Below are 27,740 nucleotides of genomic sequence, written 5' to 3'. Positions count from 1 at the left end.
ACGCTTAACATTTTACAGTTATTCAATTGTTCATCTAATGATAAATAACGTTTTATTAATCGCGATAGATGCGTAGAAATATTCCCTATCAATTGATGCAAACATCTTTCCGATCCAGTAAGAAATGTTCGAGTTATAAGCATTCGAAATCTTGCATTTTTTTCTGCATGTTCTGTGTTTAGGTTTTCATTTTACCCCCCATATATTCCGGTTAGACGTAGTCCCACGTCAAAATACAATTTTGAAAGTGAAATGTACGTTATATCGAAGTTTACCTGTAATGTCTATAGTAATGATATAATTCCAGAGGAAAAGCATATAAACATATACTAGTACAAAATGAATAAAAAACAAAATGCAATGTGGAATTCGGAGCACAAATGTGCACTTTTACGAGCCATTCACCCTACACCCAAAGTTAATTTATAGCACATGTTCTGGCATGCCGATTTATTACATTAAATGAGCTGAAAGATAACATAAAATGTTCTACTCCCCAATACGTGTATATCATTTGTATAGTATATATGCTAGAGCCAATATGAGGGAGCGAAACAGGAGACACGTTTAAATGAAAGCATATGAAAGCTTTTCGTATAGTTTGCCAAATACACGGCCCAAACAGAGAAAGATATATTCTCGTTCAAGTTCTTCTTTATCGTCTTGGAAAACGCCTCCCAACTTCATTCTAAAATAACACCTAAGTGAGGTGTAATATTATCACGCTCCTTTAAAAAAGCGCTGGCAGCTATATGGATAGCATGGCCGTGTAAAGTAACTTTGCATTCCAGCCAGCCTTGGTTCGATCCCCATTGACGTCGTATGGGCTTTTTTTTGCACAATCCCAAATGAAAAGAGAAAAGAAAACAGAAATAGATGTCTGCTCGCATACATACAAACCATTTTTAAGCTTTTAAAATCTTTTCTGCCAAAGATGACATATTTTCTGCCAACGCTAGTTTGGGTGTACCAACAACGGCGCTCGGAACATGAACGATATCCTGAGACTATATGCACACGAGAGAGGTGGAATCAGTTCCCTTCTCCACAAATAACTATTCCTCGCAAATCATTCTGTGAGGAATAAACAAGTACAGTACAGCAGAACAAGCTAATACAAAAGAAATGCAACTGAAATAATTTCCACTGGACGACAATCAAACAGCGCTAACGGCCGGCAAATGCAAGAGAGACAGAAGAAAAGAGGATATAATAAAGACTTAGCCTTGTTGTATTCGACGAGAATGGGGGCCTCAATATCCGATGTTCCCTCAGAAAACCGCTCTGCACTACACGTACATACCAGGTCCTGCTCGACTTGGTCTAACCATCTTGCTCGCTGTGCTCATCGTCTTCTCATACCCGTCGAATGCTCTATGAATACAATTTTCGCAGGATATTTAGTGTTCCGAAATTCATGTCCTGCCCAGCGTATCCTTCTAGATTTGGCTACATTATGAATACTTGTTTCACCGATGAGTTGCTCGTGGTTCATCCTTCCTCCTTCATACGCTGTCATCCTGCACACCACCGAAGACGGTTAACACACGTCGTTCTACGTCATCAGTGAAGCAGACGAATTGACTGGGCCTGTCGAAAATCGTACCACGCAAGCTGAACGTCTCATAACTCCCTTTAGCGCAATGTTGAATAGCAGGCAAGAGAGACCATCACCATGACGAAGCTTCTTGCGGACTCGAATGAATCAGAGAATCCACCCGATATTCGCACACAAAATTGTATTCATCCATCGTAGCCTTAATCAGTCTTGTTAGCTTTCCGGGGAAGCCGTTTACGTCCATGATTCTTCATACCCCTTTTCGTTTTATTGTATCATATGCGGCTTTATCGTCGAATAATAGATGATACTTATGAGCTCTGTACTCACGGCATTTTTGGAAGATCTGTCGCAAGGTGAAGATTTGGTCAGTAGAAGGCCGACATACGATGTCTGATAATTTCCCACTAATCTGTTCGTTCGGTGCGATTAGTGATCCCCGATAATCGTTCGATTAATCGATTAATCGAATACTTCCTACAGAAATCGATTATTAATCGAACGAATACTGCACAACCAATAATCGAAGCGAACGAATAATTTACGTCGATTAATCGATCTAAACGCAGAGAGAAAAAAACGTACGGCCGCTGCAGTTTTATCCTGAAAATCAATCATTACCATTAAGTTCATAAACGAAGCTCAATGCGGTCAACGCGAATTGAGCTTTCTTTACGACTTTAGGGGAGCGTAAAGGATAATAATTGATTTTCAGGCGGAATGAACATTTTTTGAACCCATATGGCTTTCTAGCAAATAAGAAATATTAGTCTAACGGATTATGTCTCTCAATGTTGCGATTAATCGATTAATCGATTATTTGGGTCGATTAATCGTATCGAATAACAAACTGCTGAAAACTATTCGATTAGCTGATGAACGATTAATTCCAAAAATTGGGGATCACTAGGTGCGATAGACGAAGGAAGATGATTTGGAATAGCACTATGTAGGTGGTATTCAGGACGATGATTGCACGAGAGTTTTAACAGTTCAGAGTGTCGCTATTCTTGAAAAGAGGGCAAATAACCCCATCTTTCCACTTTCACGTTATCTGGGTCCTCTGCTTGTACACCATTCAGATGTTCATCGAAGTATTTCCTCCAACTTTCGGTCACCCCTCGATCTCCCATCTAGATACTGTAATCCTTTTTTCCAAAATATATATTTTTGTTAAGGCTCATAAGCGTTAGCCTGACAGGGCCGGGAGTACAATATTTTATCTGTTCCGGCGTAACGTTTTCTTAGATCTTACACCCCAATATAGAAATGAAAGACTACGTGAAAATTTTTAAAATACTTTCCATTACTATCTGATATCGCGAATGTTATTTATGTTAGAGAAATGTGTCCATCGATTTTCAGTGTGCAGTCGAGAGCGATTCGTTTATGTGACATTTATGCATACACTAACGACACATCTCAGTTTTCTAAAATAAAAATTACAGAAAACAATGCAGTTCTCAGCAACGACACCATACCCATATTTGTGTTATGCCACTAATTCAATCTTACAGCATTTGCGTTCAAGAATATCAGGAATCAATTATGAGTGTACTAACATTTTTAGATCGTTGAGATGCGTTACTGTAAAAACCATTGCACACAATAAGCTAAACATAAACCGTAAACGTGATATTGTTTGCGCCATTGAACAGAGTAAAAAATTTAAAATCTCACAATTCTCAGGTCGACTGTTTTCGATTTCGTAGGATACTCAGGATAGTCACCCACTTCTTTCGCCGGGAGGAAGCTCATGTGACAATCGGTTAGGGAATTCACTATAAATCAACAGGAACATGCCACACATGATGACCTTTTTTTTAACTTGAAGAAATTAAAATCATGTAACCGCGTAATTACTGTAAAGTCAGTGATATCATGTTCCGTTGCCTTCGCCAAAATCTTTCTTTTGGTAGCAGCTTCAACTTTCAAAATTCAATCTGTAGACACCTTCGTGAACAGCTATCCCTTCTTTTCTCGCTCTAAATTTACGGTCCACCGGTTCACTCCAACGAATACTGAAATGTTTTTTGTGATATTTACGCACGGAACAAAACATAATTTTGAGACTAGACTATGCTGCCCATGTTTGTATAGGAGACGTAAGCGACAAAATGAACAAAATCGACTTTTTCGCCGTTTTGCATTCTACACAATGTAATATGTTTGTTCAACATGCAACTGCACTGTTTTTCCGCGTAACAGACGTAGTTCCATACAGCTTTCATACATCGTTCGAAAATCAACAATCATAAGTATTATGTGCTATAAGCTAAATCTACATTTGAATCACATTCTTTGTAGAGTCCAAACATGTCTGTCACGATAGTGTGTTATTACTTAGTGTTTCCTAATAGGTGTTTTTTAATGTTATAACTATAACATTTCTGCATTTGAATATTCAAGTAGGTAATGAAACAATCAGATCAGTAGTAAAATTTAAATAATATTGGTTCTTAGTATTATAACTCATCGGATTCAATATCGAATTATTCCACATACTCAGCGTTTACTCATACCGTTGCACAATGGTCCAGGAGATGCATTTAAGTGGAAATTTGCATTTGAAGCTCGACAGTTGTTCTCTAGACAAAAACAGTCTTCGACAAATTTGTTACATATGATAGAGCGCTCATTTTCGTGTTGTCGAAAAATAGGGTGACCAAAATATTCTATGAATTAAAAAATCTAACTTTCTTATCTTTATAGATAGAGGTAAACATAGTTCGGCAATGTTGTAGTCCCAGTTATTTGAGATATCTTTGTAGAATGAAGTTTTTTTCTATCTCTTGAAATAACCTATATAGCGCCTTTTTCTAGGTTGTGTAAGGTCACCCGGTTTTTTTACTCACTTTTTTTCACTTTTATATTTAAAATTATACGCTCTATCATATGTAACCATTTTGTCGAAGACAGTTTTTGTCTAAAGAATAACTGTCGGGCTCTAAATTCTATTTTCCACTTTATTGCATTTCCTGGACCATTGTTGGTATAATTTTTTTTCTTTATTATAATGACCTTCAACACATTTCGGCTGGTTCGTCACTTCTACTTCCATTTTTGGAAGAATTTCGGGAGTGAGAATTGAACTCGTGATCTCTGTGTGAGAGGTATGGATGTTACCACTACGCCAGATCGCCTCCACATGTTGGTATAAGTCACTCCACCATCTTTGCGATTGATCGTGATATCGGTAAATCATGTTGCTAAAATTACCAACATTACATATACAAAATTCTTAATTCTACATATGGAACATTATCTGGTAATATTAAAATCGAATTTTTCACATATTACATTGAAAGCTTTAAGAGAGGAGCATAGGGAACTTTTGTATCCATAATCAGTACTGTGTCTAGGAATGGTGATTAGAGCGGAGTGTCCAGTTGGCGAGGGGGTACAATGAGTGGGATTTCTCGTAGTATAACAGGACAGTCAATGTTGTTCGTCAGGACGTCGAATATGAAAAGTTGTTGCAGCCTTTGTCGTCGTACCGACAGGAGCTCAAGAATAATCAGGCGGTAACGATCTTGGTAGTAGTCGGGAAGATTTAGGGGATCGTGCCACGGCAGGTTACGAAGTGCGAAACGTATAAACATTTTCTGAATGCGTTAGATGTGGATTATCTGGTACGTGTAGTAAGGTGCCCAGAACGGAACAGCGTATTCTATGACGCTACGCACTAATGCGCAAAAAAGCGATTTCAGTGCATACACGTCGGTTAGCTGAGCAGCATTGCGGCGAATGAAGCCATGTACGGAATACGCTTTGGCAATACTAATGGAAACGTGCTCATGAGAACGAAGTTTATAATCCATTATAACTCCCAAGTCGCGAAAAGACTGTACGCAATGGAGTTTTGTCGATCAGATATTGGTGTGAGACTGAAGATCGACTGCGACTAAAGATCATTTTATACTTGGTTATGTTCACACTCATACCATTCTCTTTACACCAGCACAGAACAACGTCGATGTCGGTTTGCAATAAAATGCAGTCTATTTGAGATGCGATGACTTGAAAGATTTGAAGGTCGTCAGCAAAAAGCAGCTTACCGGAGGATATACGTAGGCATAAATCGTTGATGAACAGGATTAAAATCAATGGACCCAGCACGCTACCCTGCGGTACACCAGATGGTATGTTGAACGTGCTGGGTCGTGACAAACTCAGCTGTACGAATGCCTTTCGATCTGTTAAGTATGACATTAGCCATTCCACGATCCAGGTCGGGAAGCCTATGTGCTTCATTTTTTCAACTGCATAGGCGTGCGATACAGTGTCGAAGGCTTTCGAAAAGTCGATATAAACAGAATCTACTTGATTACGCCGTTCGATCTCGCAGAACAGTACGCTGGAGTAGCACATTAGGTTGGTCATGATTGAGCGATGTGATAAGAATCCGTGTTGATAGTCAGAGATAATAGGCTTTACAGCATAAAGCATGACGTTGTGCATTAGAGATTCTAAGACCATTCCCAAACAACTGAGAATTGAAATTCCTCTATAGTTGACCACATTGTATAAACTGCCGGATTTGTGGACAGGAATCATAGAAGCGGTTTTCTATAAACTTGGAAAGCATCTCTGTTCTATTGAACATTGGTGCATGGTGCAGAATCGATAAATATCCGTTGATGTCCTCTTCGAAACATCATTGCAGATGAGGAATATTAAAAGCCCCAATGAGCAGAATCACGTCGTTGAGGGATGACCGATCCGATATGTTTTGAGCAGCCACATCGTGAGTCGAATATAGCCCAACATCGGAGCCCGGAGGAAGGTAAATAGCAAACAAATAGTAAATAGTAAACAGCGAACGATGAGGAATTGTTATTTTTACAACAACCTGTTCCAACTGAATGCATTGAACTAGGGCAGTGCAATTTACTATTCACAGCGACAAGGACGCCACCACCCCTCGAAAGGTCACTAGTAGACTCATTGCGATCACATCGGAATATTGTGTAGTCCGATATGAGCTCTGTGTTGCAGATATCGGACCTGAGCCACGTTTCGGTAAAGACGATTATATCGTAGTCACAGCACGACACAGCTTCAGTTGTGTCGTTTTAGTGCGTAGACCTCTAGCGTTCTGGTAGTAGACAGATATATTTTCATGAACAGGTTGAACCGCACCGTTTCTGACGCTGATTGATGGCGTGGTGCGTGGACAATCGGACCCTCTGTCGTGACTCTGAGCTAAATACTAGATGCATGATCGTACTTGCCAATAATAGCAGGGTGGAATACCCCTTCTCCGATCCCCCACACAGGGCCAGGACGACTGCTGAGATTAGGGGTTTCCATGCGACCAGTTTCGTTGCGTCCCGGAGTTGAAGCGTATTGCGCAGAAAATGAGGCCTGACGATTGAGCAGTGTATTTCTTAAATCGAGCAACGAATCAGGGGTTGATCTGTTCGGAAATTTTTGGTGATTGCCTGACGGAACGGGTTGGACTACCCTATCTCCATTATCGAACACAAGGCCGGGACGACTGCGGCGTGAACCGATGAGATATGGCTCGACTATGCCTAAAGGATAAGGGCTGTTCATAGAACCTATATGTGTGTGTCTCGTGATTGAAAACGCGGATGGTGATTCCTTCTGGCCAGCACCAACCATCGCCGACTACGTTGGATATGGCTTTATTCACGGTCACTTTAAAAGAAACAAATGATAGATCTTCGATACGTTTCCCACGAGGAACCAGCTTGACCTCGTTGACCAACGATGGGTCAACGTTCGCGATGTCGTAAACATGTTGTTTTATGTCACCTTCTTTCTGGTCTGGGGTGAATGGAGTCACGTAGAAATCTACCATATCGTCACGAAGCTGTCTAATTTTGGCAACACTTAAAATTCCAGTACAATGCCTACACCTACAAGTAAGCAGCCACTGATGGGAGGACGAGCTTTCGAGATTCCAAAGCTTCCAAGATATGCTATTCGGTGGCACTTCGAATCGATGAGAGATTCCAAAACGAGTAGGAAATAGACGATGGCGGTGTCAATACGTTAGAAAATTCACAACACAAAGCATAAAAAACACTTATACACAATACAACGACACGATAAAAAGCCTGTGATGATATTGGCTTATTTTAAAGCTTCCGAGCAAGTCGGGTAATAAACAACACGGAAAAGCAGTTGTAATTGGTGAACGAAATTTTGACGGAAATAATAGTGAACTGATCGACGACGATGATGAATGGAGCGATGTTTTTATCATATCCCAGACTAAAAAAGTACTATTTTATACTCGCAACAAATCCAGAGCACCTTTTCCAGACATTTCACTAAATTTCTTCCAAACCTTTTTGATTCTATCCGATCTGAAACTACCGACGGAGACGTAATACTAACGTTATAGACAGAGCAACCTGGTGATTACGTCTAGCTATGCGAACAAATGTTCATTGAAACGATTGATTGTCAGCATAAATAGACGTAAGCGTTTTCCAAATAGAAAAAATATGTTCAATCCGCAAAATCTCCTAGGCCCTCTTTTTGCCGATAATATCCTTCAATTGGACAGATTATTTCATTGGAAATTTGCATGGTTACGTTCGTAGGCAAAAAAACAACAAAATTGCGTTTTCCCAACACTAAGGATGTTGGTGATTACGTCTCCTATACAAACATGGGCAGTATGATGCTTCCTCTCAGACTTAGAAAATCTGTTTCTTTTATTGGTAGCCTAGCCGAGTTGTGGCACAAAATATTTTAAACACAGTTCAATCGGGAATCTCATGTGTATGACGGTGCAAACAATATCTCACATACGGTACTGCCTTTTTTGATGTAAAAATACTAATATTCTAAAATATGGGTTATTCTATAAATAAATAAATCAATTACATCTGTTACATAAGTGTCGATACGCCAAGATATTCATTTATGCTCATTCATTTTTAAGGTGTTCATTTTAGTTCTAACACATTATTTATATACAGGTCCCGATCACGATCTCGTGACTCACCCACCACCCTCGCCAGTTATTGAAGTTGTCGTTAACGCACCAACAATACAAATTGTGGAAATAGGACGAAACTTGCGCTTGGGATGTACTGCGCGATATATTGTATCCAAGGTACTACACAATAGCTACAGGTTTCGCAATTCCGATTACACGTTTCGAATTTGACATTCCAGCAACCCATCGAAGTACACTGGGATAGAGTAGGCGGGAGATTGCCTGACCGGGCATACATCGAGAGTGGCACCCTGTATATTACCAATGTACAAATTTCGGATAGTGGAATATACGAATGTAAAGCCAGTAGTGGACCAGACACAGCTTATCAACAAGTTACCGTAACAGTAGAAGGTAAATAGTTTTTTTTTTTGTTTTTGGTTTCACCATTGCAGTGTTCTGCATTTATTACAAGCTTCCTCAAACCCATATCGAAGGAGGTTAGGTATAGTAGTTCTACCTAACGTGTTCCATATCTACAAACAATTGGATAAACGATATTAACTCTTATAGGTGTTTCGCCGTCTAGAAAACCGGAAGTAACGATATCTACTGATATTATCGATCTCGACGAATATCGTGCAGCAGATGTTACCTGTCAGGCAACCGGTTCACCAACACCAGTTATCACATGGGAGCGAATGGATAACCACCCTATATCATCGAATGTTATAATTGAATATGGGTTGATCCGCTTTAATTCACTTCGAAAATCAGACGAAGGTGCATATCGTTGTATCGGTCGCAATAATTTTGGTGAAAACGATAAAATACTGCATGTCTATGTACGTGAGTCGAGACCCCAAACACCTCAGCCACCAACACAACCTGACTATCCGTACGAGACAGTGCAAATAAATCCAGATAATTATCAAGGTCACTCTGGTGAGAGAATTACATTGACATGTATATGCCAACCGCGAGGCCAAATCAGATGGGCAAAAACGGGTGAACCAACTCTGCCAAGGAATAGCTATGTACAAAACGAATTACTCATCATAGAGCATGCCACAATTGATAACTCTGGTCGATATACCTGCTCTGTACTTTTCCCTAGCGGACGCGAACGTTCATCTTCCGTAGATATTACGGTTTCACCGATGAGACCAGATTTGTATGTCGGAACGACTACTATTTTTCAGGGTCTCTGTTTTAATCTTCTTTTTTCATCCTCTCAGAACAACACCCCGCGTTAAACCTCTAGAAAACAAACACACCATCACGCAAGGAGCAGACCACAGCATCACTTGTGAGGCAAGTGGAAATCCTCATCCAGTCATTAAGTGGACATTGGTTAGTATACTTAGATACTAAAATGAATAAACTCATCAACTATTGGGAACCGATGCTGTTTTAGAGTGGAAAACCATTTGCTCCCAACGTGCAACAAACCGGAAATATCCTTCGTATTTTGAATGCTCAACCGGCAAATGGAGGTGTTTATATTTGTGTAGCAGAGAATAGCGAAGGCATGGATCGTTCATACACGATCGTCGATGTTGATCGTAAGTATGCCCCTATATATTAAACTTATCATTAAAACGTCCGTAATTCCTGTTTTCTTTTTTGTGCAAACGTCAGACGAAAAGGGTAATTATCTAGAAAACATCATTTTCTGTGATTCCACTGTAATTAAAGAAATTTGCTTTCTTAGCATATTTTCAATGCATAATTTAGGTTGCAATTCATATTACTCTCTTGCTGTTCCTACACGCACATTCATACATTAGTTAAGTGTAGTCAACTTTGAGCTTGTGCTCGAGTAGTCTATACACATCGTAGTTACTCTCCAAAATTGACCTGACCATCGTAATTTTATTCGCTCCCGTTGCTTATGTTGTAATATACTTCAGATAGACGACTTGGTGTTGCTGTAATCCTTAGCGAATGCCTATTTGGTGTAGACATGTTTTGATCGCTTTCCGTAGTCCGTAGTCCGCTCCCACGAATTTAATACAAAACTGTAGATGATGACGCAACACAGATTGCTTACGAGCAGCGGCGTAGTGAGGATAGACAGCGCCTTCGGCAAACTATGATTTTTTTTCGATTTTTCGCTAGTTTTTAGATTGTGCAAACTACTTACTCTCGTGCTCCCGTGGCCGAGTGGTTAGCGTCAAACCTAACATGCCGGGGGTTCGGGTTCGATTCCCGTTCTGGTCGGGGAAATTTTTCTTCAAAGAAATTTCCTCTGACTTGCACTGTGGTCACGCGTATTCTAGAGCTTGCCACTCAGAATGCATTCAAGGCGTGTTATTTGGCATAGAAATCTCAACTAAGTACTAATGAAAATGACGCAAGTAATACTACGTTGAGACGGCGGAGTTCCTCTAGGAACGTTAGTGCCATATAAGAAGAAGAAGAAACTACTTACTCATACCAATGTTCACTTTGAGCAGTTTAATCGAATTTAGAAGGCTAGAAATATCATATCTCAGCGAATGTCGATCGAATGAATTGTTATGTCATTGAATCGGGCTTGGTTCATTTGAAAACGCAGATAATTTTTAATCAATTTAAGCTTGATGAAACTGCGTACGATGCCACTGTAACTGGAAGCGTCAGTAGAATTCGTAGTGCCATCTCGATGTTATAATAAAATGCTTCGAAATGTGGGACTTTGTCAGCGGTAAATAACTTTCATCGTCCAGCACGAACGACGTCCCGCGATAATTCTTCGTCATCCACCAGCACTGAGATTTCACGGTCGCTATCTGCTCGTTCTCTGGGGACCTAGTCTTCTTCCGACAGACGATGCCCTCTTGCTTGAGGGTTCTATGGATGTAGGAATGGGAGCAGCGAAATTTTCGGCCGGCGTCACGCAAACTCGTACCGTCTTTGTTGTTGAACAGCTTTTTCAAAGATTACTTCTTCTTTTTCGTCATGATCTTCGCCGGACGGCCAATACCGGTCTTCCGCTCGACGTTCCAGGTTGCCAGAATCCGCTAGACAGTGTCCACTGACACATTTTCGTCCCAAAAGTGGTCTACTGTAAACTTTTTTTCTTGACTTTCACGCGTTTCGAAGAACCGTACAACGCGCTCGCGGAGTTTAGGGACTATATCCCTATAAATTACAATACTTTTACCAAATATGTACACTTTCGTAATGTATTGAAATTTGAGCATGTTTTAAAATTTTAATACAATACATTACATTATGACACGTTAGAACCACTCAATTTTTTTGAGTTTCCAGAGATGTGTAAGAGCTTGGTTGAAATGATGTATGTAGTGTAAGGTATAATACCATTTTTCGTTTAAATTGGCAATTTTGACTTTATTGTTTTGTTCACGAGCGAAACATTCGAAAAACAAAACACCAATGTTTTATAACTACAGAACTAGATAGAAAACTATCAGTCATTTACAAAATTAACAGCAAATTTCGCACGAATTACAACAAGTTTATAATTCGTCGGCAATCCTTACTTCTCAATCAATTCAAATAACGTATTCGGCCAATCTACGGCATGTGGAAATTTGAATCTCGCTCCACACAGAGGAAACTGCTCGTTTATTTTGTTGGAATTACCAATCATCACGGTGGTTTCGATGCATCCTTGAACTCCTCACTTCTCATTCGTGTGATTGGAAAAGTCATTAAAAAAAGTCCTTCCTGAGAAAGTTCTCCCCAAAATTTATTTCCCTAAATTTCTTTTCTTTCATAAATAAAGAAACTAAAACTAGCATGAAGCAAACTTGAAAGGGTAATTACTTGATAATTTTTAATTCAAAAATATTCCATAATGTCCACGTGGACGACAGGGGAATGGGTCTGGTCAATGTCCACGCTTGTCCACGGAGGGTAATGTGCTTTTTGTGTCCACGTAGTATGTGGACCGCCCCTTATTTATGCGGGACATGCAGTCGGAAACTAGGACTATATGTTGGGAACTATTTCAAAAGATGTTACACTAAGGCAGTGGATTTCAACCTTTTTTGCTCAATTCACCTCTTACGATAATTAATCCCAGCGCTTCACTAGGGGGAATTCCCCACCGGTTGAAAATCACCGCACTAAAGAGAAATATAAAATATAATGTTCATATAAAAACATCAAGTTAGGAAACATTGTTCAGTAAATGCATCTCTTAAACTTACACACAAATCAATAAATCTTGTTTATCTTTCACAATCTCACAAACATTGTATCACTGCTCTTTAAGTAAAAATATTTCCGACCAGTACGAAACCCCTGCCCAAAATAAATACGACCTCAAAGGGATAAATTTGTTATATCTCGAGAACGGTTAGTCCTAGGATAAACGTTATATATTAACGATTTATTTGACAACTCAATGTGATGGAAAGCGTTACTAAGGTCTTTTTACTCCGTGAAGCTCAACCTTCATTCCCTCTATAAGATCCGGAATTATTCTCGGTTGGCATCCGTTTTCAAAACAAAGAGTATTTCAAAAGGGACGCTACAAAAGTAGACCGATAGGGACAGCAAAGGACGCCATATTTTTCCCGCTCTCTTGACATTTCTCTTCAGTAGGGTTTGCCATTTCATAATGGAAAGATATATCGAACAACGAGTCGAGATTATTAAAATTTACTACCGTATTGACGTAAGAACTGAAGCCGTTTGACCACAACAAACAACAATTAACAAACAATCGATTTATTGAAAACCAAGTTCCGTGAACGTGTTATCTCACGAAATGGCCCAGTCAATTGCCGCCTCGGTCGTGCGATTTGACGCCGTTACACTATTTCCTGTAGGGCAACGTGAAGTCTACGATCTATGCCAACAAGCCAGCGACGATTGATGAACTTCGTACAAATATCGAAGTATCGGCCGATTTATGCTTGAAAACCGTCGAAAATTGGGTTCAGCGTCTGAAATTCTGCAAGCGTACCCGTGGTGGCCATGCAAAAAAAAAACGAGTTCCATCCATAATGGCATCAAATGTACTTTCACATGAATAAGGAAATTCATTGATATCCAACAGTTTTTGTTTTATTTTAAAAAAATTGTAGCGTTTTTTTTAAACCCCCTTTATATCGGACATACTTAGAAGATTATGAAACGTCTCCTGTCTCCCGAAAACGACACACGTAGGCATTCAGTAATTCTTAAATGATTCTTTGAGCAAAACCATGGGAATTATACAATTTTACATTCTCTAACCCACAGGACGCGAGCCACCAGTGCTAGAATTGTATCCAAATGAACCCCAAAAGATAAAGGTAGGTGAATCCACTAGATTATCATGTCGTGCAACCGGAGGAATACCATATCCAACCATAACATGGATGCGTAGAGATAGAAGACCACTTTCATCAAGAATTACACAAGATTATCCTGGTGTTATAACGTAAGCATACATTGGAATCATACATTCTGCGCAGGAGTTGCACTCAAGTTGTTATCTTTCAGTTTGCGCGAGGTAACGATTGAGGACTCTGGTGAATACGAATGCCGAGCTGAAAACACTGCTGGATCTACTTCATTGACAGCATCCGTCGAAGTACAGTTGGCACCAATAATAACAATATCTCCATCAGCAGATGAATACAAACTGTATGAAGGAGATGAATTAAGTATTCAATGTACGGCTAGAGGAAAACCAGAACCGAATGTCGTGATGAAACCTCCGCAATATCTCGAAATTGGCACCCGACATCTATCGCAATATGAAGGGCTTGGTTCAGCCAACATCCATATTTATCAAGCGGAGACTAAGCATTCAGGAACATATGAATGCGTTGCTTCTAACCCGGCCGGAACTGATTCACGATTCATCACAATTCAAGTGGAGAAGAAACGGGGCGATCTAGGCCATCACGATGATGATCGAGATACCTACCCAAGACCACCAATCTACGATCGACCTCAACAACACACCTATAAAGCAGTTCTTGGTGAACGATCGGAGTTATTGTGTAATGAAGCATCGAGAGGGGCACGTACAGAATGGAGACGAGCTGACGGAGGCAGATTACCCATTGGATCCATTCCACGTGATGGTCAGCTGATCATACAAAACACCGGACATGATGCTACTGGTTTATATGACTGCGTTGCTCATGACATTGCCGAAGCTCCTACAACGATAGTTCAAATTATGCTAGAAGTTATAGAACCACCACGCATCGTCTTCAGTCCAACGATGCCAATGATCGTACGTTCTGGAGAAACGGTTACGATCATTTGCAATGCAACGGGCGAACAGCCAATCCGGGTACAATGGCACGGCGAGAATGGACAGAGTCTCCACGATAGAACGCGAGTGAGTGGACAGTACTTACAGTTCACTCAAATTACACAAGAAGACGCAGGAAGATACTACTGTTCCGCTTCCAACCGACATGGGAATGTTACGAAAGTTGCCGAAGTAATCGTAAACAGTAAGTATCGATTATGGCGGATTGAATAAAAAATTTTATCTCAAAATTTCATGTTATATGACTCATCATAATAAATATCGAAATATGTAGGGTTCAGCATGGTTTTGCAGACCTTATGTTTCCATCTCATGCAAGTAAATGGGTACGGGATCATAAGTTACTGATCCTCGACAAGTATGGGCAAAATTGCATCGAAATTCGTTCAACAACACTCATTCACAGATAAAACTCACTCGTCTATTCTCCGTTTATGCCTCATTTATTTGAGACAGAAAACATTCACCTATCATCTTCACAAAAAATACGGAAAAATGCTGTCTCGATTCCGCTCATCTATTCTCAGAGAATTTTGCATTCTCTCATTTGCCTCTCGGAATGACGTTAGATGGTGATAAAATCAAATTGGAAACTTTAGCTTGAGCCAGCGAGTGTCTCTGTAAAATCATTTGTTTTTCACTCAAATAGCAATCATTGAGCCTAGAGATGTGCAAATCAGCTCATCATGGTGAGCGGCTCAGAGCCGTTCAGCTCATACAAGAGAGCTGCTCATTTGGAACAGCTCTTCAGCTCAGTTGAATTTTGCGGTTGTCCACAAAATTGCATAACTACCATGGGACATTTTATAGTGTGCATTTTCATAATGGACGGAAAGCAAAAAACGAATTTAATATATAATTGTACACAAACTAAAACTAATATGAATTCTAATAATATGATATAAAACAAAAATTGAATGCTGAAATCCAACATAGAAGATGCTTAGGATATGCTGAACTTAAACAACAGAAAAACCAGCAGTAGCCAAATAAAATGCCTTCAGAAATATTGGCCGACACAACGTCTTTTGATAAAACTACCGAGACATTTTTTGCATCCAAGTATATAAAAATAAATCCACTAATAGGCGCAACGAGAAATAATTCTTCGCGATGACAAAGGTAACAAAAAGACCATTTTTTTATGCCGGGTTGTTTCTGGATTGTTTTGATTCAGCACGCGGAAATAAATTTATGTGTTTCAACAGTCATGTTCAAATAACAATATAATATAGTAATTTCATTTACAAGCATATAATAATGTTTATTATTTTGTTTGGTAACGAACGATTTAATATCTTCAAAACAAAAACCTTTTTCCTATCTGGCATCTCTGCTAAAGCTAAAGAACGAAGAGGGACACACGAAAACAAACTGACGTCATATCATAAAACGCGGGAGACGAAAAATTCTTTCGCGTCTCAAAATTCACACTCTCTGCAGCTTTTGCGCTCCACAGCTATGCAGCTCAGCAGCTCAACAGCTCATCAGCTCATCCGCTCAGCAGCTCATCCGCTCAGCTGCTCATCAGCTCAGCAGCTCATCACCTCAACAGCTCATCAGCTCAACAGCTCAGCAGCTCATCAGCTCAGCAGCTCATCAGCTCAACAGCTCATCAGCTCAACAGCTCATCAGCTCAACAGCTCAGCAGCTCATCAGCTCAACAGCTCAGCAGCTCAACAGCTCCGTAATGAGCTGATGAGCTGCGTTGTTTTGATTGCGAACCGATCCGAATCCGCTCACTATAATGAAGCGATTCGAATGAACAGCTCATGAGCGGATGGCACATCTCTAATTGAGCCTCGATCGCGGCAGTAAAATATAGGTGGATAGTTGAAATCGAGTTGTTTCCTGTGCACTATTGCAATGGCATTTTTTTGTTTCTAGTATGAAATGATCTAAGCCAGCGCAAAAGACCATATTAACACTAATTATTGCGAAAAGGTAGATTCATGTACATTGCCGATAATAAATGCATTTGATTGCTGACAAGGATGAGAGTACAAGGGAAAATAAAGTCATACATACACGCAGATTAAGTCTATTTTGACTCACTCGTTATTTTGTTTCGTGTGATCCTCCCAAAGGAGTATTCATACATTGAATGTTGTTTTCCACTTTTTGTTTTGTTATGTTCAATCTCGGTCCCGAATGAAGATGGTCGGGTAGTGTAAAATGATTCATCATGAAATGATCTAAGTCAGCGCAAAAGACCATATTAACACTAATTATTGCGAGAAGGTAGATTCATGTACATTGCCGATAATAAATGCATTTGATTGCTGACAAGGATGAGAGTACAAGGGAAAATAAAGTCATACATACACGCAGATTAAGTCTATTTTGACTCACTCGTTATTTTGTTTCGTGTGATCCTCCCAAAGGAGTATTCATACATTGAATGTTGTTTTCCACTTTTTGTTTTGTTATGTTCAATCTCGGTCCCGAATGAAGATGGTCGGGTAGTGTAAAATGATTCATCGTGCAATCTCACGATTGCTTGCTGCATTCTTTTCGCCATGATTATTCCAAGCGGATACAAGAGTGATTTATAACTGGGTGTAGAGAAATGAGCGAATGAACTTTTCCATACTTGATCCTCGATACACATGTTACCCTAGCCATTGTTGAACGCCCCCAGTTCGACTTGCATCGACTGAACAAGAGCCCTTCTGGCAACACTGGGTAACATCATATCAATTGTAACAAAAACGTTAATAAAACTCTTCTTGTCAGTAGTGTACTAGCGTCCACTAGAGATGGGCAAAACAGTTCACTTTGATGAACGGTTCACTCACTAACCGTTCATCTAAGTGAATCAGTTCTTTTGAACCGTTCTTTCGCTCTTTCGTTCAGCGATATTAAGAACAACATAGAATGTTAGCTGGAACCCAACATCAATAGACAGCAGCATCAATATTGATATCGTTGGATTGGATAGTGTATGTATGGGATTTATATTTTTGAAATTTAGTGGGGAAAGATAAGCTGCTTCATTAAAAGTCGCAAACTGTATGTGAAAATATGTTTATCGGTCGACAAAAGTTTATGTAATAATTTGATGCTCACAAAATATGTGCAATTTTTCATATTCTCTTTTTGGACAACACACAGGTTCACGCAATTGGCCAAACAATGAATTGAAAGCAACGAAAAAACTTTTTTCTCAACATACCCTCACTATAAAATTGTATTTTACTTATTCCATGAATCGCCCCAGCTTCCCCCAGATTTTTTCTGATAAATAGAAAGTATATGATATGTATATGAAGTTTTGCTTTTAAAACTACGAGAATCTAATTTAATTTTTAACCCAAAATTGAGAATACATTAACAAAATAAACCCTGCGTTACACGCATTTTGCTCATAAATGACAAATCGTTTTATTTTCCTTACAAGCGTTCTCGTTATATTTATCCATTCCGCCCAGCGCAAATCAGTTCAGCTGCACTCGTTCGTTCGCAAACAATTTGTCCGCAAACACTTCGTTCTCAAACAGTTCGTTCCCAAACAGTTCACTCTCAATCAGTTCTTTCCCATACAGTTCACTCGCAAACAGTTCGTTCACAAACAGTTCACTCTCCAACAGTTCACTCCCAAACAGTTCACTCGCAAACCGTTCTTACGGAATCAGTTCGTTCACAAACCGTTCGCTCGCAATCAGTTCGTGGGGAGAACTATCGTTCTTTGAAAAAGAACGACCGCTCGTTCACTCTTTTCGGCGAACTAGTTCTTTCGTACCGTTCGTGAACGGTTTGCCCATCTCTAGCGTCCACACCTATTTCTATTTTCCTCTACTGAGCCCTCATTTTCCACAGTTTCATGATTCCTAAATCAGAAGCGTTCGACGCGATGCGAAAAATAGTTTTTCTCAGTACGGGAGAAATGTTTTGTCCGGAAAAGTACGCAGTGCGGTGGAGAAATCATCGCGGAAGGGGTTTTCTCCGAAAAAAACCTTCGCGGAAATCAAGATGGATTCTTCGAAGGTCAGCTTCATCCGACTTAACAACAAGAACTATCGTTCATGGGCTTTCAAACTACAAATGCTGATAATAAGAGAGAGCATGTGGTCTTCGCTTTTGAAGGAAATTTGCAACACGAATTACCGCGAAGGTGTGAATACGGAAGAGTTTTTGTACGGTACAGAGGAACTCTATTCCCTGTTGGAGAATTCGGGAGAGAGATTATCCGTGAGCTTGCAAGTGGCCATGATTTTGCGGAGTCTACCGAAGGCATTGGATGTTCTCACAACCACGCTGGAGAGCCGATCAGATAAGGAGCTGACGATGGATCTTGTGCGAGCGAAACTCATCGACGAAAGCGAGAAACTGTATGGCGGGAAGCTTCAGCAGGAGCGGGTGCTGGAGGCAAAGAATGAAGCGGAATCGATAGGTGTATGTTTTTTTTTTTTTGCGGTCATGCCGGACACAAGAAGCGCGACTGCAAGGAGTTCCTGGCACGGAAAAACAGCAGCGAAAGTGATGATAACAAGAAAAAGAGCAATCCGAAAAAATTATAGGAGGTTGTGTCCAAGATACGACCGCATTGTTGCCGTAGAACTACGCTGTTATTTTATATAAGTCGCTTGTTTATACCTTCGGATATTATTCTATAATGCTGTGAAATTTTAGAAACAACTGCTTAGTAGAATAATCTATGAAATGGTTTTTTCATTGTAGAATCAGTTGACGATAATTGATTGATGATTCATTCTTGCCCTCGCAAAACAATCGGATTTCGCAATTTATTTCATGTCAATGCATTGAAAATTTACCTCGAAGGCTATTCCGGTGGCCTTTTTCGAAATTGACATAGACTCGGCTACAGTCGATTATATACATGTTGCACCAGCACCATTATTCCATATCTCATAAATACATCAATATATCTTTGGCACCGCATGTAAACAACAACAATGACAACACTTGCAAGTATCAAATATCATGCTACATGTTATTTAGTATTGCCTCAAAGGAATCGCACCTCTAGATATCGTTCGTACAAACTAAGCGTAAACCAAGCGCCAAACAAGCGTTCACCATAGCATGCATACAGAGCATACAGAGTGCATACACATTGGTGGCTTGAAACTACTAGCAATATAAACATTTCTCATCATTTTGCGCTATTCTCAAAAGAAACGCTTCTGTTAATATTACTGGCCTCGAAAAGAGTTACATTACTTTCTCATGCTCGAAAGAAGCGCAGCTGTCACCCTTAGTGGAGGAAGTTTTGCTACTGGTAAGCGAAACCTTATCACATACAAAATTCCAGAACATTTACTTTCTTGATGACTAAACAAGAAATAAACTCTTTTTGTTAATAACAACCTCGAAAACAGTAGCAATGCTTCATTATGATCAATATTAGCGCAAATGCAGTCCTAGTTGAAGGCAGTTTTGCGACTGGCACGCGAACCCAAATAACTTATAACATTCCATTCAAGATACTCAAGATACTTGGTATTCCCAAATAATTTTTTAGTGCAAAACCTTAACGTCTGCTTCGCCATAACGTCAGTTTAATGCATTGATGCATTCTCAAAGGTACCAACGAAGCCCTTATGAAGACGGAAAATAAACAATGTTAACTGCTTGGAAAAAGACTGAATTATGCCACACAGCTTGTACTATGCTGTAACACCCATCGATGCGAATTCGCTGATGAGTTTGTCAAGAGCGACCGCCTTCACCACCAGCGGGGGGAGCTTGATTTTGGTTGCTGCCTGGGCGTTTACATTTTCGACCGACGCGCCGAAATCGCCTACATCGCTGTTGTTCGGTGCGATGTCACATTTGCGAAGGCTCGGTTCAGCGCGAGCGCTTTTCACTGCACCAACACCGCGTGCATCATTAGATGACGCTTACCTCGAAATTTTATTGCCCCTGGCAATGCGTTCCTTTTTTTGCAGGGCTCGAGCCTGCCTTCCTCTTCTTCTTGCTCATCGCACACTACGCGAAGCGTCCAATTTATGACGCGGAAAGAAGAACACATGATACGAATAACGCGAAAAACGAACCGAAAAATCAAACGACGATTTCCAAGTTGGATTACCACTGGTTGGGTCCAATCTTAGATCGAAGCGCAGCGAAAGCAAAGTGAACTAGATTACTCAACAGTCCGATGCCGAATGAAAGTTTGCCTTCTTCTTTCTTTGTTTTTAAGAGGCTTTAAACTTTGCAGTTCATTCGCCTCTAAAGTTTGCCTCAGCGAGATCCACTGTTTATACTCTAGGCAAGTATTCCCCTTCATTCTTCTTCTTTTCCTTTGTTCACGGAGACTTTAAATCCTACGATTTCTCCTCCGTTGGTCGTCGATAAGTTGCTCGTTATTGATATCTCTGTTCGGGAAAGCACTCAAATGGACAGAACAAATGAAAATAGAAGCACTTAAAGTTTTCATGAATTTTAACCATTTAATAACCAGGGGATTCTATTGTATGGCATATTAAACAAATCTTACGGAATTGCCGATTCGTTTAGTATGTAAATCGCCAAAATCCGTTTCGCGGCAAAAATAGTTATTAACGTTAACTTTATTTCATAAAAACGTGACCTGTTTTCTGATTTGACACCCTTAATGAAAGACGTAGTTCTACGTCAAAAATTAAAAGTAAAACAAGTGCGCGAAAACGAAGCCAGATCGTTCACGTTCATGGTGCGTCAGCCTGACAGTTTTATTGTTGCTTATACGAGCTTGGTCGACTCGGGTGCTACATCGCACATATGTAGTGACAAGAGTGCGTTCACTGCTTTGGATCAAAGTAAGCGTTCGAGTGTAATCGTCGCGGATGGTAGTGAAAAGTGTTGGCGATTACATGATCAAGTGTGTGAGTGACAGGGGAGAGACTATCGAACTAACACTACGAGGTGTAATGTATGTCCCTAATCTAGACGGAAATATGATATCGATCGCAAAATGGCTGCGGCAAGTATTTTGGCATGACAATGACAGCAACTGACTTCGCGCTGAGTGGAAATCAGCGACGGTAGAAGAAATGCAGTCTCATTGTGACAACGGTAATTGAGAGCTGGCAGAATTGCATCCAGGCTGTAAAGCCATCGGATCAAAATAAATTTTAAAGTGTAAGTCAAATGAGAAAGGCAGTTTGGTTCGGTTCAAAACGCTGTCTCTGCCTCTGCCAAAAATTTAGGACGATCTGGTTTTCGCCCCCGTAGTGCCGCAGCTTACGTTCCGAACGATGCTGGAAGTGACAAGCAAGCGGAAGCGAAGCGGAACAAAGCACGTAGACATCAAAACGGCCTATATTCACGGCCAGCTACAGGAAGAGATCTTCATGTGTCAGCCTCCGAGATATGAGAGCGGAAGGCAAAACGAAGTCTGTCGGTTGCGACGCAGCATCTACGGACCCAAACAGGCAGCCATGAAGCTCGACGAGGTATTGAAATATATGGGCTTCAACTAGCCGACGGCAGATCCGTGCCTTTACATTCGGCATAGTTCGCTGAGGTGGTCGAAAAACCGAAACGAAATTTAACGATCAGCGTCTTGGATAACCTGCAATTTTTCCTCGGAATACGTGTTCATATGAAGAACGGGCACTACTGCATATACCAGCTGACCTATTTAGAGCGAGTTCTAGAGCAGTTCGGCATGCATGAGGCGAAACCGTCCAAATTCCCGATGAATCCTGGCTTCCTGAAACAAAAGGATGAGGTTGGTATAAAGTTGGATTCACCGAAAGCATATCGAGGTCTAATATAGGCTTTCACCAGACCTCATGTCTTTATTGCTACGTCGATTCTGGGCAGAAAAGTTCAGAAGCCGAGGCGGATTGGAACAAGGCCAAGCACATATTGCGTTACCTCAAAAGCACACCAGACACGGTGTTGCATCTAGGCTTGAGTGTTTTATGGATGCCAACTGGGCAGGCGACATCAGCGACCACAAGTCAAATTCTGGATCTTTGTTTAAATTCGGTGGCGGACTCATCGGATGGGGTTGCCACAAACAGAAGTGCGTGGCCTTGTCTAGCACCGACGCTAAATACGTGGCGCTAGCGGAGTGCATGCAGGAGATAAAGTGGATCCAGCAGTTGATGTTTGGGGTCGATGTAAGTGAAGAACCAGCCAAATGTGTTGAAAATCACTATAATTGGTGTTGATGTATACCTGGTTCCTCCAATCCTGGTTAACGAGGACAACCAGAGTTTTATTGCATTGACTCGAGGAGATCAATCCGAACACAATGCAAAACACATCGACACTAAATATAACTTCGTCAATGTATAGTTCGAGACGACATCATACAACTGCAATATTGCACGACCAAACACATGGAAGCTGATTTTCTAACGAAGCAGTTACAAGCTCTGAGACTTCGGCAACGGTGGGAGGCGTTTGGCATCAAATCATTAGGCGTAGAGGAGGAGTGTTGAACCCCCCGGTTCGACTTGCATCGACTGAACATGAGCCTTTCTGGTAACACTGCGTAACGTCATATCGATTGTAACAAAAACGTTAGTAAAACTTTCTTCTTGTCAGTAGCATACTAGCGTCCACATGTATTTCTATTTTCCTCTACAGAGCCCTCATTTTCCACAGTTCCCTTATTCCTAACAGATATATATATATATATATATATATATATATATATATATATATATATATATATATATATATATATATATATATATATATATATATATATATATATATATATATATATATATATATGATCGTGATTTTGAGTCAAAGCAATACAGGGTGTGTGGCCAATTTTTGCACTAAACGACATGTTTTAGAAAATTTACACAAGTCAGTGATATATGCGATGAATGTTTTGTGGTTTATTTTTTTTCGTAACATCCTGCAGAATCTTCGAGTATACATCGGCTGTTACCTTCATCCCTTGACAAAGAAAACCGGAACATTACATCCCCCTCGCTGGAGACTACTCCTAGAACCATAATATGGGTTGGAAACTTCATTGACATGACGACATGACGTCGCCGGATTGAGAAGTCCGAACACCCGATTTCCCGAGCCATGGACCTCATTGATCTCGCTGGATTCTTTTTAATCATTTTTTGTTTACTTTATACCCTGCTTCGTTCAGTGGTATTGGAACGGCACTTGTATTTCTTCGTATAGTTTATTACTTTCCCAAGCCTTCTTTATATAATAAACTGTTATTTCCGACACTTTGGCCGACCGAACGTCACTTCACGGTGAAAACGAAGTGAATTTTACACATCGTTATTACGGCTATCACCGTGTGTGTAGAATCCAGAAGAGTTCATCCGTCGTGACAACTTCGATGAACTCGGTGTATTATGAATACTACGATACTGTCATGTCACGGAGAAAAACAGGTATATTTGTCAGTTGTGTTTTAGATGGTGAAAGCTAGTCGCGCGGAATGGAGTAAGTTTAATTTCGTATTTATTTAGCTTTTTTGCTAATATTTTGAATATTATCTTGTTTTGTTTAAGAAACAAAAGATAAACAAACGGCAATTTACCCGCCTGGTGGCCTTTCTAGAACGAAATTCTGACGTATCCAGAGGACGTAAATTTGTTTATTTGGATTCGGTAAATGCTCTATGGGATGTAATTAAGGATTAAAAATGTAGCTCCCGTAGGTCCATTGGAACATGGCGAAGGACTACTTCCGATTGTCCTGAATGAACAGATTTTTTTTGTTTCTATCTTTAGGATTGGACTAGGAGAGAGTTGCAATACCATAAAATGGCAATGGATGCCACTGGCCCAAATACGATCATTCTGATTGATTATGCATAACATTGATTTGTTGATATTTTGAATATAAAATAATAACTGTAAAGGTTTTGCCACATTGCAGATCTAGTTTTTGCAATTCAAACATTCACAATTGGCGGACCAGACCAGAATCAGGACGATAGTTATAGCTTTTTACGTTATAGATATTTTCAACGGTATTGTTTTGAAGACATTTTTGAATGAAAGACTATTAAAAAAGTGCTGACCAGTTTCTGTTTGAATAATTGAATCAAACCTCATGTCTCGTGCATCAAATTACCCGAGATAAATTCGGGTTTGTTCTGAGATATAGAAGATATTCTTATTCATCAATATTGTAGAAACTGCTCATGAAAAATGATTCTAAATATTTCTCACTACACCCATACCTCGCTTTACGGCCTAGATACGTTCCTTGGTCGCTAAGGAAAAAAGCCGTATAACAAATCAATTATAACGAGCGGCCGTATAGCGAGGTATGGGTGTATTCAAACGAGTAAGACAGTACACTACACGTGAAAACAATGTGTAGTGAGTACAACGTTATTCCGGAATACACGCCACTGTAAACATTTGGTAGAATTCATTATCAATACACCGAATTCATCCACCGATGTTATTCTGGTTTACACTTCACGATCTTTTTTGTATAAATAGCGATTCCAATGTTCGCGAGTTCATCATAATCGCCGATCATACACTCTCCCAAAAAATTGGTATACATGACGAGCTTTTTGGTAAATGTTACCAATACTCAGTAAATTTATTACCAATACTCAGTAAACATATTACGCGATAACAATGGTAAACAAATGTCAAATCGGCCAGTATAACCCAGTATAAGCAGTCGGTTCAACAAGTCGGTAACCCAGTATAAGCAGTCGGTTTAACATATACCCTAAACATGTTATGTTAACCTAACCTTTATGCATATATTGTTATAAACTTATTGAGCTTTTGTATGTATCTTTATATATTTATTGTCTCGTGTTCATTACTATCTATTCATTACTATCTAAACTATCGACATCTTATCCTGCATCGATTGGGTCTGATCCATGACTACAAATTAGAACAAAATACGCAATTATTACTACAAATAGCTACGACAGACTACTCAATTCTCACCATTATCATCTCCCAGGACCAGCGTGTAATTACTTCTCAGCCAAACACATTCGGGAGATATCACGAAGCTGACAAAACCCAGGCGGAATTAAGTGAGGCTAACCACCAATCACAATCGTCTGCAAAACGTTTATGAAGTTGTCCTTGACCAAATCCAAAAGGGCTCGATTTTGTGTATCGAAGTACCCAGATTCCTTATTATTGAAGTAATGTCTCCGCATTCTCCCGCAGCAGACGAGCACAAATCATTGCTATCCAATATGTATCAATATTAATTAAAGAACATAAATTGAATTGATTTTCAAGAATATTACTTACCTGTCCCGAATCTGAGTGAATACGACCTTCTTCTGTGAAGAAATAAATATTGGAAAGTAGTACCGTGCAACTCAATTAAAAACTTGGTAATTAGGCTAATGAAGTTATATTTACATTTTCCTCGCGGTTGCCAGTAATGACAATCGTAAAAGTTACTAATACCGTGAAGTAAAATGAATCCATCGTTGGTAGGGATGTGTATTGCATCTGACATTCATTTTAAACCGGCGCCTCACGATGCTACGAACACCCCCCGAATATTGGGCGCTCGATGGTTAGACGCATCGTGTAGGACGAACTACGAGCCTCCAATGTCGAGCGTCGAATATTCTCGTTGGAAGGTAATCCGTTTGTTGTGGATTACCTTCCAACGCGAGTCAAAGGATGTTTGTCATTCGTTGATTCGACACTCGATTACATCCGATACACCGCTACACAATTCGTCCGAACCTATCTTTGACAGATTGGTTTGTTTACAAGTTTTAGATGAAGGAACTATGAAATTGATTCATAAAATTCAAAATATTCAGCAAAATATTGCAGTTTAATAATGTTGATTTCAAGCATTTTTAATTTACATCCCGATATCAGTACAATTGCTATGGCAGCAATTTCAATACTCGCATCATCATCCAGTTTCCTAACGTTTTTGATGGTAAATAAAAACAACAAACATTCGATCCAAATACTCACCGATTGTTTGGACCGATTGCATTGAATCGAACATTCACTTCACTGTGTAGCAGCACATTCGTCACAACCAAGGCGCCTATAAATATATCCTAAGGTGGGCCAACTTGCTAAAACCACTCTTCAGCCATCTTGGAAGTCTACTGTGTTTTGTTTGTAAACAAAACACAAAACGCTTGTGCCCAAGCTCGCTCGTGATCAGTCTGTCTCTTTCACGCTTCAAGCAAAAAATTTCCCTTCTGCTTTCCTCCGTACTGTTTTCATATACCGCTCCCTAACCAACTTAGTGATGAAACGGCCTCACCTTAGGATATACTTCTAGGCGCCTTGGTTACAACATTTGTCGATTCATCGAGTCAAATGTTTGAGTCCAACATTCGAGTGAAACGTTGGACGAATCGTGTAGCGCCCGCATTACAAACGATTGGTAATATTCACAGAAAATTTGTACATTCTTCTGTTTGCATTACAAAAGATCTGGAAGCATTTTTTAGTAATCCATTTTCTGGGTGTATCGACACAACTCGAGGATAAACAAAACAAAATACAACTGACGTTTCTTTTACGGTGGGTATGATCTCGTGATATATTCATGTGAAGAAATATGATGAGATTTATAGAAATCGCATCAACCGTTTACACTAGCGCGAACTTATATACTGAATATATTCACATTTTCAGTGAATTTATTCACATGAAGTAGGACTGCATCCAACTTTAGTGATTTCTCTCCAGTGAGAAATTCACCAGCGTTTACATATGCCTGAATTTATCCTATACATAGTGGTTATATATACCTCGAAGAATAGTATCATACATATTGACGTGGGATTACGTTTAACCGGAGTATATGGGGGGGGGGGGGTAAAATGAAAACCTAAACTCTGAACATGCAGGAAAAAATGAAAGATTTCGAATGCTTATTACTCGAACATTTCTTACTGGATCGGAAAGTTGTTTGCATCAATTGATAGGAAATATTTCTACGCTTCTATCGCCATTAATAAAATGTTATTTTTCATTAGATAAACATTTGAATAACTGTAAAATGTTAAGCGTTATCTAAACGCCCTAACTGCCTCGTTTCGATTGGCCCGATTTACGGTTTCCTCAACACATCCATCAAAACCAAGCAGCCTTGTTGAAATCGGC

General features: G+C 39.9%; 1 protein-coding gene and 1 long non-coding RNA gene across 32 annotated transcripts in view; one reads left to right on the top strand and one right to left on the bottom strand.

Moving 5' to 3' along the window:
* Positions 1-27,740, top strand: part of LOC129775235 (basement membrane-specific heparan sulfate proteoglycan core protein) — a 220,014-nt gene that overhangs the window by 144,309 nt on the left and 47,965 nt on the right. For all 31 annotated transcript variants that reach the window (XM_055779700.1, XM_055779686.1, XM_055779689.1 and 28 more), the window contains 7 exons: positions 8,518-8,654; positions 8,717-8,891; positions 9,051-9,651; positions 9,716-9,830; positions 9,895-10,042; positions 13,680-13,860; positions 13,923-14,893. In XM_055779700.1, the coding sequence (XP_055635675.1) occupies positions 8,518-8,654; positions 8,717-8,891; positions 9,051-9,651; positions 9,716-9,830; positions 9,895-10,042; positions 13,680-13,860; positions 13,923-14,893 (2,328 nt within the window). The remainder of the gene's footprint in view (positions 1-8,517; positions 8,655-8,716; positions 8,892-9,050; positions 9,652-9,715; positions 9,831-9,894; positions 10,043-13,679; positions 13,861-13,922; positions 14,894-27,740) is intronic.
* Positions 25,247-26,032, bottom strand: LOC129775240 (uncharacterized). Its single transcript, XR_008742896.1, has 3 exons — positions 25,899-26,032; positions 25,581-25,831; positions 25,247-25,514 (listed from the first exon to the last, which is right to left on the bottom strand). It is a non-coding gene; the product is annotated as an uncharacterized LOC129775240 (long non-coding RNA).

The sequence above is a fragment of the Toxorhynchites rutilus genome, chromosome 3, assembly GCF_029784135.1.
Source record: "Toxorhynchites rutilus septentrionalis strain SRP chromosome 3, ASM2978413v1, whole genome shotgun sequence".
In the NCBI taxonomy this organism is placed as follows: Eukaryota; Metazoa; Arthropoda; class Insecta; order Diptera; family Culicidae; genus Toxorhynchites; species Toxorhynchites rutilus.
This window is presented reverse-complemented; position numbering and strand designations above follow the sequence as displayed.